This window comes from Zerene cesonia, chromosome 29, assembly GCF_012273895.1.
Source record: "Zerene cesonia ecotype Mississippi chromosome 29, Zerene_cesonia_1.1, whole genome shotgun sequence".
In the NCBI taxonomy this organism is placed as follows: domain Eukaryota; kingdom Metazoa; phylum Arthropoda; class Insecta; order Lepidoptera; family Pieridae; genus Zerene; species Zerene cesonia.
This window is the reverse complement of record NC_052130.1, coordinates 890,989-905,641: the sequence shown is the minus strand read 5'-3', so window position 1 is coordinate 905,641 and position 14,653 is coordinate 890,989. Positions and strand designations below refer to the sequence as shown.

Below are 14,653 nucleotides of genomic sequence, written 5' to 3'. Positions count from 1 at the left end.
TTTACTTAATTCACTTGATTTATCGTTAATATTGACAAGTTATGGGTATGAGATAAAACGTTAAACTTTAACAGAAAACTTTTAAATGCGTGTGACTATATGCACTTATTAAAACGCTTAAATACTAGAATCAATTAAAACAACTTAATTGTTTCATGACAGAGTATACGTAAAGATATTATAATACGTATTAAATCCTGACTGTCCTAATCAGGATAATAAAAAAACTACAGCTTGATAAGTGTAAAAAGTTTGAATGAAATCTGTCCGTTTAAATTTGTCAAAATCGAGTCGAGAAGTGGCTTACATAAAAACATTCAAACATACAGCTACTTGAAGCTATTATATACATAATCAAAAAGAATATATATATGAACGAAAAGTTTAATTATATAATTTAATTGTTAATTTTTTTTTTATTAATTTGTTTTTATTTTTTATTTAAATAAAATGATTATATTCAGCTCTCTGGTTCATTTGTCAGGCATTGATTATTGATATACTTATTGAATTGTAAATAAAATGTGTTTATTTTAATAACATGTGTTTTTAAGATATTACGCTTAGAGTTCTTACGATAAAAAACTTTTCTAGAAGTTCTGTCAAGCGTGACATTGACCGATCATTATTTACCAAAATGTGATAAAAATAAATCCATTGAAAAAGAAAGAAAAATCCAAGAAAAAACAAAACAAATTGAATGTGCTTCTGTGTGTGTGTACCACAACTATGCTGTTACCCATCCGTTTTTTTACCTTGCCTATCTTGCTTACCCTTGTGCGTTAAAGGTTATTTCTGATCTAATTATTTTACTAGATGTTCCAAACTTGCTACAGTTGACTAGTATGAGTTTTACCAACTACAAAAATCTTACTACAGATAGACAGATGCATTTCATTAGGATACAGCTATCTCCACCGATGGGGTCGCGGACGAATCTTACAAGTACCCGTTACTCCTTCACTTACGCGGCTTGACGAACCACAGTGGGGTTTTAGTCGGTAGGAATCCGACATAACCCACGACCTTTTCCCCGGGGGCCGTGGGTATGCAAGATTTCCCCACTATAAAAAAAAGGATACAGCTATCTAATTTATTGAAAACAATCAATTCGCACACAGATGTAATTGCATCTGCTTTTTACCCCAAATAAGACTTTCATCCTACTAATCCTATTAATATTATAAATGCGAAAGTTTGTTAGGATGTGTGCGTGTTTGTTGTTCTTTCACGCAAAAACTGCTGAACCGATTGCAATGAAATTTGGTACGTAGACAGCTGGACAACTGGAATAACATATAGGCAACTTTTTATCCCGACATTCCTACGAGATACGGACTTACGCGGGTGAAACCGCGGGGCGCAGCTTAATAATCTATTTATGTTTAAGGTTTAAAATGGTGCCAGTGCTTCATTGTCAACTATGATGATGAAGATGATGTAGCCTACGAGCGAGCGAAAAGGCCGGAATAAAGATAAAAGATAAAGATATAGAATACAGATAAACAATACAGTGAAATGTAACATAGTGAATTTCTATAAAATAAACGAATTTATCGCGAAGAGTATGTCTTAGTTTATAACAGATCTAAACAAATGTCTCATAAATTATCTTTGCAATGGCAAAATACAGAAGAAAGAAAGATTTTATTTATTTTTTTTATTTATTTGTTTATTGGTAATCTAACAGCTTTACATGTTAACTACATTATAACAATATGTTTAATTTAACAATTAGCCAATAAAGGATTACAACATATTTATCAAGATTATTAACTATACATTATGAAAAGGAATACGAAGAATTACTTCATATGCATATATGCATGCTTGTGTGTGCGTGTGTGTGTATGTGTGTTTGTGTGTTTTTATATGTGTGCTATTACTTCAAAGAACCATTTATCTAGTAGATATTTCATTTGCAAAGTGTTTTTTAGAGAGTAGGAAAATATCAGCACTTGCATATTTTGCCAGAGGCCAGGCACTATGGATTTAAATAATTCGTTTTAAGAAGACAGGTCATGACGTCCCTGGTGGAAGGTAACATTTAAAATTCCATTGGGATCTGTGGAAAACCCACGGAACTATCAAGTAACAAAAAGTCGCTCCTCCGTCACACCAAAAACAACTATTAAAATATTATTACTAGCTGCCCGGTAAACGTTTACCTTAAACGCTTTACTCTTATCATTTAGGGGTATGAAAAATAGATGTTGGCCGATTTTCAGACATACTCAATACGCACACAAAATTTCATAAGAATCGGTCCAGCCGTTTCGGAGGAGTTCGGTATCTAAAATTGTGACACAAGAATTTTATACACAAGACAACAAAAACAAAGCTCTTGAAATTGACACACATACTCATTCAAAAATCAGATACTTGAGGAGATGGATTAGCATAATAGAATAACAATCAAAAACCCACCAAACAAAAACTCACCATCATAAAAGATATAAAACGAAATTCACATGTCACATCCAGTCGCAATTATCCGTGTCGCGTTAGAACTCAAACGGGCGAAATGAAGTGCCAAAATTTAAATTAAAAAGTTCATAAACGCGCCACCGAAGCGCGCCTCGTGAATGGGAACATTGTGCACAAGTGCTCCGTCATCTTTGATGTCTGGAATGATATAGAGTGCTGGAAGTGGCTGGTAATTTCGAAATTGTTAAAGAATGTTAGACGATAGCTAAAATACTACTTTATTCGGTTAGACTAACTAAGAGAAGTTTTTGAAGTGAAACTTCTTTAGAATCATTGTGATTTCAAACCTGATGCAACGGAAAAACGACAGGTAAGAGACACAAATACAAAATGTGTAGAATGAAGCCGGCGAAGAATGAGACAGAAATATATATACTATTTTATATTTTATATATATTCATCTCATTCTTTTGTCCATTTACTGAAGTTTCACTTCTATCGTGTATGAATCGTACACACACCTTTTTTTATTGCATCACTGATAGCTGAGCTGGTGGTTCGCCTGATGGTAAGCGATCACTACCGCCCATGAACATTCGCAGAGCTAGTGCCTCAGCGAATGCGCTACTCGCTTTTAAGAGGAATGGGATTAGGAAAGGATTGGCGACTGGAAAGGAATGGACTGGGAAGGAATGGACTGGGAAGGAATGGACTGGGAAGGAATGGACTGGGAAGGATAGGGAAAACGAAACAGGTCTCTAGCGCCTACGGGCCTACGGGCCTATACGAAAACTGACATGTTTCAGTCCCGTGAAAAAATTGTATAAGAATAGAATTATATATTTCATATTTTGAAGGTTTTTTTTCCACTTCATAGAAATTTCCTTTTCTTTTATACATTATGTAAGTCTCACCTCAATTTGGAAACTATCGTTCATAAACAAGACATATACTAGAAGTTACAGTGATTTTCTCAGAAATTTAAATCTACGAATACCTTATACTGCTTGAACGTGACATTTCGATGAAATTTATGATCTATTTTCAGGAATTCTTCATTTATTCTGAATAAATGTTTCGTTTAATATTAAGTGATCTGATAGTTGTAGTATTTGGAACCGTAAGTTATTTCTAGAACTTTCGGTCGTAGTTAGTTAAGACAAAAATGTACTCTATTAAATGAATGAGCACTAAATCTTAATGATTATTTAGGTAGGCTGACCTAATTTAACTACAGATAATATAATACTAGAGAATAGTATTATATTATCTGTGATTAGACAGAAAGTGAATTATGTTATTATTGACTGTCTTAACGATTCAATGTTATATATTATATATACTTATCCAACGGGCGTGGATATGATATCAATTGTCGAAATTTTAAATACTCCTATGATGCCATTGGTTCATATGTATATTATCAAATTATGCAATATTTCATCAGTAATCGAACCCACTCTATTACAAAATTACTACTATTGTAATAAAAACACAAAAAGGTATGAATAGGTAACTTCGAAACAAACTCTATCGGAACACCCTCCGCCTCAGTACAGATCCGAGCCATAAAAATAAGTTAACAAAATTAATCCGAACTTAGCGAAAATATGAGAATTAAATTATCCGACGTACCGTTGGGAATAATGTGTTTTCATTGGGAAAGTTATGTTAATAAGACGGAATTGTTTTATGCCTCTCGCAGGCAATCAACTCCGCAATGTAACTCGCATATGTCGGCGTGATATTAATGGAAGCGTGTAAAGAATACTTATTTACCTGGAGCCTATGTACCTGAGGTCAACGTATTGACTGACTGATAGATTACTTGGTTATTGATTGATTTGACAGAACGTAGGTGGTTATGGCTAGCGAAGGACTCTGGTATTATCAAGATAGGTTTCAAGCGTATGCAAAGATTAATAGGACTATATTACTAAGACTTCGCTGTCCATCCATCTGTTTGTCTGTCTGCCCTCTCTGTCACCAGGCTGTATCTTATGGACCGTGATAGTTAAACAGATGAAGAAAAACAGAAAATCTTCAGAGATGTTGTTGATTGAAATTATCTTTTCCATATCTTACACGTCAATTATTTTTTATGTTATAAATGCGGGTGTGTTTGTTTGTCCGCCTTTCACATCGCGACGGAGCAGTTTTATGATATGATTTTCGTATCTGAAGATAGTGAGTACATCTTATCACGATGAAACGTCTCATTCCGATAGATGGCGCTATATTAAAAAATAAGACATGCTGTATGATAACTGTTGATTTGCGATTTTTATTTGGGGCAAAACCGCATGCGAAGATCTAGTGTAGTATTCGAAACCATTTAATAACAACTTACTCTGTTCCAAGAGTTAAAAGATATGTAATTGAATAAAGGCATATCACAAGCACACGCAGTACGATTATAGAAAAAGTCCTCCTAAAATCTGAACATTCATTTGAACATTCTGAATAGTGAAGTCAACACACAATCAGATACAAATGTATCATAGTACCACTTGAAATCGGTTAACAAATGGAGCATTAATTCAAAATAGTTCCAGTAACCGCTCATAGTTTCAGGGTAAACACGAACACACAAACAAAAGCAATCGTACAATAACGTCGTCAGAATCTCCAATCGATATGAGGCTTGTTTCTTGTAAGTTTCGCAGTTGGCTATAGTCGGGGACACACGGTTTGTGAGATTGGACAGCATATCTATTGAACGGATTTACGGTACATGTTATCTGAATTCTTATTGTTATGTTTTTACTACTATTAGTTTTATTGTATTCTAAGAAAAAAATAATTGAAATTATTTTTCAGCGGAATTATAAACTACTTTATTGACAGAAAAAACCATATAAATGCATACGATAGGCACTAGATATAAAGTTCTGGGGTATCGAAATAATAAAAACGGTTAATTATGTACATTTTGCTTAACAGATACATAAATATGATATAATGATATTTATGTATAATGAGAATATTACTATTGTTGAGCGCTTTTAAGAAATCGTTATTAGATCGAGCGATTATTATTCTAGTGTTTAAAAAGTCCTCTTCATAGAAATATACCTCACTTTAAGGACCCTTAACGGTGTTCCACTCTAAGTATTATTCTAAAACACTCAATAATAACGAAATATACATTCGCAATGAGACAAATATGCATTGTTATATGAAAACAACAATGTATCATCTTGGCGCGCGAACGTTTTGAACTACTTAAGAGACAATGACTGTAATATTATTTCAGCAAATATTACGTACACATTTCCTGGTGCAAATTCATAATATATATTTGATTACATATAACTAGCTATCCACCCACGGCTTCGCCTACGTGGTCAAAAGGAATTGTCATGTCAATATTTCACATTTCATCACCAAAAAGTAGTTATAAGTTCGTAGTGTTTCAAATGCATATGATAACGGATCTTCTCATTGACTGGGAATGAGATATATCCCTACGATAAAGAGTAGCTCCTATCTCCAGCTACAATCATACCATAAAACCGATCCTTTGCGACATGAAAGAAATCCAAACATACAAGCACACTATCGCATTTATAAAATTAATAAAGACTAGCTAATTGTTGATTGATGCAATGCATGCATTTTTCGTTCATTTTAACTTTAACTTATCCTTGTTCTATAAGTCTACCAAAAATAATCTTCAATGCGAACCAGTAGTTCCCGATCTTAGCGACTATTGAATTAATTATTGACATAAATTCAATAAATAATAACATACATATTATAAGAGGTAGCTTTTAGCCATAAAGCAGATATTTAAAACTAATTTTCCCTACTTTTTAACTTAATCACTTCATTTCGTGTTTAATAGAGAATAAATAAATGAATTGTTCTCCAAGCCCATACGTCCAACAGAGTTGTATCTTTCCCCACAAGGGAAATAGTCCCCGCAACTTGCAACCAGTAATTGAAAATTAGATTTCAATGTTCGCATATAATGTACTTGTGTTTATATATGCGAGAACTTTAGGAAGCTTACGCGTTTTGAAGTTCAGTAGTTGTATCGTTCAAAGTATGTAGTTCGGGTCGATGGGTTCTGTGTTCTGTGGTTTGAGAGGGGTTAGGGGGGAGGGGATCTTTGTAGAAAGTTGGTAGAAATAATTGGATGTATTGATGATTAATGAATCATATTAATTCCATGTATTTCGTACGGTGAGTGGGGGACCCAGAAGCCCATATCGTTTTCCTCACCCTTCCTAGTCCTTTCCTTTATTCCTCTCGCCAATCGTTTCTTAATCCCTTCCCAAATTAAAGTCGTTAATCAATTTGTGACCCAATCCGTGACCGCCTCCTTGGCACAGTGGTTAACGCGTGAGCGTAGAACCGAGGGGTCCTGGGTTCAATTCCCGGTGGGGACGCACAAAAAAAAAATGTCTCGGTCTGGCAGGACACAGAAGGCTGATCACCTATTTGTCCGTAAAGAAAATCGATAAGTGAAACAGATGTACATCATCTGCCCCATACCCCACTAAGGGACACGGGACTTCACTTAATCTATTTGTAGAGGCGTAGGGTTTGCAGACGTCCAACCAGTTCCATTGCCGACTGTGCCACCAAAAAATGTATAATATCTATAGATAGATACTTCAAGTGATTAAATATTACAAAATTATAGGCATTATACTAGCTAGCTTTTGCCCGCGGCTTCGCTCACGTTAAAGTCGAAGTAGTTTAATAGATGTTATTATACATATAAACCTTCCTCTTCAATCAGTCTATCTATTAAAATAACCGTAGTTAATAGTTAAAGATTTAAGCATACATAGGGACATACTGACAGAGATAGTGACTTTGTTTTATATGTAGTGTACCCTATAGTACAAAATGTATCAGGTAAAATGCATTTTTCAAAATTTCACATCAATAATTTCAATAATATAAGAAGTTCTACCTCTACTTATTAAAAGAGGTGTGTGAGGTATTTATTAATTACTTTTTATTTAAATGTCTCATCTACCAATCGATATGGTCCGTTTAAAGTGGATCATAATCGAGTCTAAACGTACAAACAAACGTACAAACGTGAAGCTAATAAAAGCGTGTTATGAACTAACATAGATAGGTTATGTCGGTATTTTTACTGGTCGTACGAGATATCAGGGCAAGCTAGTGTTCAAATAAAACGATTGAATAAAGATTAAAATTGTATATTGGTACTTCGTATAATCTTTTCATTTACATTTGTGAGAATCAATCGTACTTTAATTACACTTTCAAGAAATTTGAAACATAACACAGACGCAAGTTTTATTCATCAACAAATAATATCATAGCGTAACATTATTATTATAAATAGTAATTTAAGATTTAGAACAATTTTATTGAACATTTTCTAATTATTAGGGAATATACTATAGGGTTATCTAGTAAACTTTAATGTATTAATGTCTCAAAATTTGCTATTTTACGCTATAAGAAGTATATAATTTAGAACTGTACAAAACCTGTATAATTTAAAAATCGATATAAATAAACATTATCAATTATTGCGTTCGCTGTTCGGAAGGAATGTCCAAGCGCATTGGACATTTGTTCCGATGTTCATGTGGGATCGTCATAAGAAGCAGGGGCTCGTTGCGTTATTATGCAATCCCAGACAATCTGTTTCGAATCTTAATCAATACACTAAAATATATACTTACGTGCGATACAAACATTGTTTGGTGTTCGTTAACTTAAGGAATGACATTACATCAGATCACACATACCTTGGAAGACAATATGAGAAAATTTATTGAAAGAAAACACAAACGATTTTAATTGCTTTTCCATCAGTACGCTATGCTAAATATCTTAACAATGGTAACTAACAATTTGTAATTATCATTTGTAATTATAGAATATAGCTATAAGAATCTATATGTTAATTTAGAATTAAATTGTCGTTGTTTTTTCACTAATTATTATAAATTATTACTTTTTAATTATCGATACGTTTATTTACAGAAGGAATACATATATCTACATTCAGTCATAGGTAGGTTCAATTAACGAAAACCATTTAAAATTGCCTAACGTAAAGCAAAAAAGTTGTTAATAAGCTATGTACAGATGCGATGAATTAATGTACTAGGCGTATACATTAGATATATTGAATTTATACTATTCATAAGATTAGAAAATTTACAAAGATATTTGGTGTTCATTTTGGTATTATTACAAGATTATATCTATCTTATTCTAGGTAAATCACGAAATTTTTTTGCGACCAGCGCTGACGAGAACGAATACATATTTATATTTAAACACAAAAACGGACTGGGAATTCTACCACTACAATAATCATATTATTTTAATACATCCATCTCTGTTAATAAAACTCTTTATTAATCTATTGAGGACACACAGCACACACACACTGTGTTTGCATTGACACGCATATATGAGCACAAACTTACGCGTGTGAGTTTGCACTGAGACACACACACACACAAAACAATGAATAGTGTAATTCAATTTTTATTAATATGGAAATGATGACAATGTCTAATCTTTTTCTCTGTAAGGGTGATGAGATCCCTTACTGTTGGGAAGGTACTGGACTTTCATTTAATCATTAATAAATTGAGAACCATTTATACTAGATTTTTTCACAAACACACACACACACACGCACAGCCAGCCCGTTTTCGTGGTGTATCTAAATTAAAAAGGTAATGTTTACACGCTGATTTGTTTATCATAAACTTTTATTTTATAATTAAATGTAAATATAACTATTTGGTCATAAATATGTGGAATGGTGATACATGTATAATAAATGTAATGTATGATGTATAATAAACCCAACACTACAACAAGGAAATTTTATTTGCATATTTATATATATTCATAATTAAAATATGTTTTATACGACCCTCTTGAGCGTGTCGCTACCAGGATGAACCGTCACACGCGCTCGCGCTAAGATGGAATAGTCCTTCAAGCTGATATCAAAGTTTCACCACAAATAAATATATACATACTATTAATTTTATCAGATACATAATCGCTTGCGCAGTGTCAATCACAAATGAGCTGATAAGCTATCAGTCCCTGGAGAGTTACTGTGTTGTCTTAAAGGTGGAGTTTTTGCAGTGTGGGAAAAAGACAGAGCTAGATAGGTAGTCTACCATCACTTTCCGACACCGGAATCATTGTTGCTTTAAGACGTCATCATAGGCTTCATTATTTACATATATACTCCTATATCACACGACCAGAACATCGAAGAAAAAATATCTATGTGTCATAATAGAACGGCTGAATCACTGAATCGAGTTTGATGAAGTGACGGGGCATTACCGGAAAGTTAGTGAGTAAATAGTGTGTTAAGTACAAAGCAAATCAGCGTGTAAGTTTTCACTTAAAATAAGTAAAGTGCATATTTTTAAGTGCATTGGATAGGCACGGAGGCACAGTCATAAATAGGACACAATTTTCGTGAGCTTTTTTCAACGTCATTTAATGTCAGAAATATGAACACAGCGGACATCTTAATTTTTATATTTTTTGTCTGTTCTCAAAAAAGAAAAAAAAAAGCACGCTTTAAAAAGCTCACAAAAACAGTACGTGACAATTTGTCTTTACAATATTTTGATCTTATTAAATTTTAATAACAACATCTACGTAATATAAAAAAGAGTAAATACCGTTTGAAGTAATGAATCCATTTTATGTTGAATATTTTTGAAAAATAATATAATACTTCTGACGTCGAAATTAATTAATTAAAGCTACATGTATTAAATGATCAGCGAACGAAATTAAAAATAAATTACTATAAATTTAACTACAGATAACATTTAGAATTACCAATTAGTTACAGTTTTTGTTGTATTTCGTTTAGAAACAGCTATTTGAAAGTATTTGTGTCAAATAAAATAAACGTATTTAACTGTCTTTTTATTGAAAACCAACAACAATTGGAAAACCAATAACTTTAATTTTAAATATTCTTATTATGACTAAATAATAAATATAAAATTTAACAGAATTATGTAAACATATTATAAGGTAATAGGAATCTGTAAATATTATTACTAAATATAGTATTTTTTACAATAAATAGTTTATGGTAATAATGTATATTATTGATTAAATATTATTTGATACTACATAAATAAACCTATGCAGAATAAAGTGGTAAACGCCTATTTTATAATATGAATATTTAATAGTTTTTATATTTTACTAATATCGCTACTGAATTTCATTTGTTAAATTTTTTTAATATATAGTACTTGTCTTCTATAACCCACGTCAAATAATCATAACGTATACGAGTGAGAGAGAGATAGCATGACACCTGTCGCATATGTGCAAGTAGGATGACATGCGAACAGCTGCCATCAATGATTTCTTTTTTGATTGGCGCGGGTTCCAATTGAATTTATTTCATATGCAAGCGCTATCTGAACTTATCTCGTCGTACAGATCCTATGTCCACTTTATTCCATGAAATAAACACACTGAGCTATAACGTGAATAAAATATCAATTCCTAAACAATTCCAAAGTCACAGTAGATGTTTAAAATTCAACCAAATTTCCTCTGAGTAGGCACACGGAAACGATAAGTGTTACAAACCTGGCATGACCAATGACCATGTCAGATCATCAAGTGATTATGAATAACATTGCGATTTCCAATTACACACATATTCATCTGTACAAAAATCTTCATCGTATGTATTCTGGTTATTTAAAAATAAAGCATAACGTCAGTCGGGATTAAAAATTCCGTGTGCCTTCCCCGAGGCTATAAAACATATAGTATATAATTCGATCAACGCACATTGTAAAGACCTGGTACTGCCCTCTGTTGGGCCAACAGGATTCTGTTGGCGACACATCTGTAGCAGCACAGGTAAGCCAAACATCACTTGAATAGTATCCGTCTGAACGCTCTTCGGAAATCCTTGTTGAATATCGTGTAAATGACCGGATTTAGTACCGAATTCATGTAACCTAACCAGAAGGCTATAGCAAACGCACTGCCCGGTATAACACAACGTCTGCACGCGGCTTTCAGAATGTAAAGGAAGAAGAAAGGCAGCCAACAAGCAATGAAACTGCCCATAATCAAACCGAGAATTAGAGTCGCACGTTTTTCCTTCTTTCTCGCTAACCTCCTCTTCTCCCTCTCTGGGTCTCTGGGTTTATGCTGTTTAGGGAGCGCTGGCTCTAATTCTGATTTGGATGGTTGTTTTTCCGTTTTCCTTTCAGACTTTTTCCCGAATATGGGCTGACATATCCGGAGTTTCAGAGGTTTGACAACTGCGCAGCGTGTGGCCACGCCGGAGTCGGACGAAGATGGCTCTAGCTCCGACACCATGTCAGTGTCAATCGCCACGCTGGGGGCACGACACCTTTGGGCTTGCAGCTGAAGTTCCCCGTTCACGGATAGCGAGGAATGTCTATAGGCACACGCGGCGAGAGGGTTTCTTGTGACTTGCGCACATGTCGTTACCTGAAAAATATTCAGCATTAGTACTACATTATTACATGTTTAAAAACCTGAGATGTTAGTACTTAAAGATCGCGATATTGTCCTTATATCATTCAAGGCAATAAAACTATGTAGGTATTATAGTGGTACACATCGCAGTATATTCTTAGGCGCGCAAACCATGCCTGAGATCGGAAAAAATACCCAAACGTCCATTATTCTCAACAGTAGTTGGCGTTTCCTTTAGATTAAGCTTTTTTAAGCTTTCAACGAGTAAAGCTTTTAAAACGGCGCGCATAGACAAATTGCACTTCCAACCTTAATGGATTCCGCTGAAAAAAAGAATTGAATTATCGCTTTCAAGTACTCTGCAGCAAATAAGGCAAGGATACAAGTTGAATTTGGTTGAATCTATTTTTTAAGTGGCCGATTCGTTAAATGTTTTATTATTATATTTTATGTGTGCAGCAATTTGAACGATTACGCTTTTTCGTGTGGTAGATGTTTTTAAATAAAGAAAGTGTTATCGGCTTTTCGTTTTGATGAATTGCACAGTATATTTTAAGTATTAGATTAAAATAAATAGAATCATTCATTCATTTTTGTATTTTCAGCTTCGTCTAGGAAGGATCTATCAACCCACAGAACTACTGGACCGATTGAGTTGAAATTTGAAATGCAGATAGCCACTATGCTATAGATATCCGCAAAGGAAGCATTTAGATAAAGTCTACCCTCAAAGGGATAAAATAGGGGTCAAAAGTTTGTTTGATTGTTGTTTGAAATTTTATATTGACCACGCGAGCGAAGCTGTATGCAATAGCTAGTTCAATTTAAAACAGCATGTAATTTATGAAAAACTATCCATGTTATGTGTATTTTGTTAAAATAAAATGTTATTTCCATACCAAAATACCTTGATCTCAATACAGATATACGTTGCTATTCAAAAAGGGTTGGACAAAAAAGGGATACCAGAAATAGCTGGCGAATTTTTAGAGTTGATTTTGTTACAGTCAAAATATAGATAAAACGTTTGACGTCTGTTTTTTGTAAGAGTCAACACAACCATGCATCCAACTCACCCATTTTATATGCATTTATATGTTCTTTTTAATAGAAGTTACGCTTATAAATACTTAGTAACTGAAGAAAGAATTTTGCAATTTCAAAAGGAAAGCAAACGGCATACGTATGAAGTATTTTCGCTTCAGAATTAATAAAAAGTGTACCAAGGGATAACGGAATCAATTGTAGCCCTATTATACAATATTCACGAAATCCGAGTATATTGCATGTTTTATCATTCTATTCACAAGCCCCTTTAATTTGATATGCATGTCGGCAAAAAGTTATCAGCTGTCACGTACCGGCCGCCATTTTGAATTTTTGATGACGTAGGCAATTGTGTACATCCTGAATTGTGCGGAGTTGTATTTTTGCAATTAAACAAAGGGCCAGATGTCAAGTATTTATCTGATGTCTGGGTTTTGGGATTAAATGCAGAGTTGATAAGACAACGAAAGCTCGTCATCTAAAATCTAGATTACTGGCCGCGGCGTCACTCGTGCAGTACTCGGGAAAAAGCCTATGTGCTAACCCAGACTATAACCTATCTTTGTACCAATTTCATACAGATGCGTTAAGCTGTTATCGTGTGAAAGAATAACAAACATCCATCCATTCATCCTTTTTTACCTTTCAAGTTATAATTAAATATCAATATTTAAACAGTTCATTATATATCACTATATTTAAAAGCAATAACTACACAATTTTATCGCAAAACACTTCGGAGAATGAATTAATTTCATAGAAAATATGAAACGCTTTTTAATTTGTTACAAGCTTTTTAAAAATAGTTATCTATACATTTTATTCAACGGCGCATTGTTAGTTATCATTCAAATCAAACTTTTGTCCGTAATTACAGGAATAATATCAGAAAATTCAATGATAATTTAATGTGTTCATCGAGTTATTTCCACTAAAAGTCCAATAAAATAACCCACCAGACTCACAGACTAAAAAATTGTAAAATTTTTCAGGTGGCAACACCCAATTTCTACGTCAAATAATTTAAAAAGCCGATGATATATCTTCAATATCTCGTACGTGATGTAAATACAGTATTAGAGCCTTATTCGTTTGAAACTTTGGAGAGCATCCAACGTAGATACGTTTGAAATTGTTAATTTGTTTTTAGGTGAGAATTTCACTGCAGTTTTCGTAATGAATTGGCTGTTTTCGGGTGTTGTTTTGAGAGGTTTTTACTTGGATCTGAATGGAATTGAATGGACTTTTATGTTTAATGACAGCGATTATTGAGGAAGATGTATAATAAGCAATCACTTTATGTGGGATGAGAAAAGATAATATGTATGATGTATACAAAGACATACGCAATGATAGTTATGATATTTCATAAAGTTTTTAACCTTTTTTGTCTTTGTTTTCTAAAAAGGCCAATATTGTATAGGATTTTCCCCACTGCCCGATTACATGACGTCACACAAAAAAAAATACTTATGTATTTATAAAAAAATCAAAAAAAAATTCAAATTATAAATTAAGATCGAGTTCATAAGCGTCATCGCATCGTACTTACTTTAAATCTTAACATGTGACGTCACAAAGCTCTGTTTGTTTTTGCTTGCCCCCTTTTCACACAATATTACACAGGTTTAATAAGTAGGCTACAGCCTACACTTCCAAGGGTTTCTAGCATCTCTATGTGACCAAGTAGTCACAGAGTAAAAAA

At 33.5% G+C, this 14,653-nt stretch overlaps 1 protein-coding gene across 1 annotated transcript in view; it reads right to left on the bottom strand.

The window, feature by feature from the left end:
* Window positions 1-10,911: 10,911 nt before the first annotated feature.
* Window positions 10,912-14,653, bottom strand: part of LOC119837880 (alpha-2Db adrenergic receptor-like) — a 277,024-nt gene continuing 273,282 nt past the window's right edge. Inside the window, exon 7 of the mRNA XM_038363664.1 lies at window positions 10,912-11,913. Within this exon, the coding sequence (XP_038219592.1) occupies window positions 11,323-11,913 (591 nt within the window). The 3' untranslated portion in view covers window positions 10,912-11,322. The remainder of the gene's footprint in view (window positions 11,914-14,653) is intronic.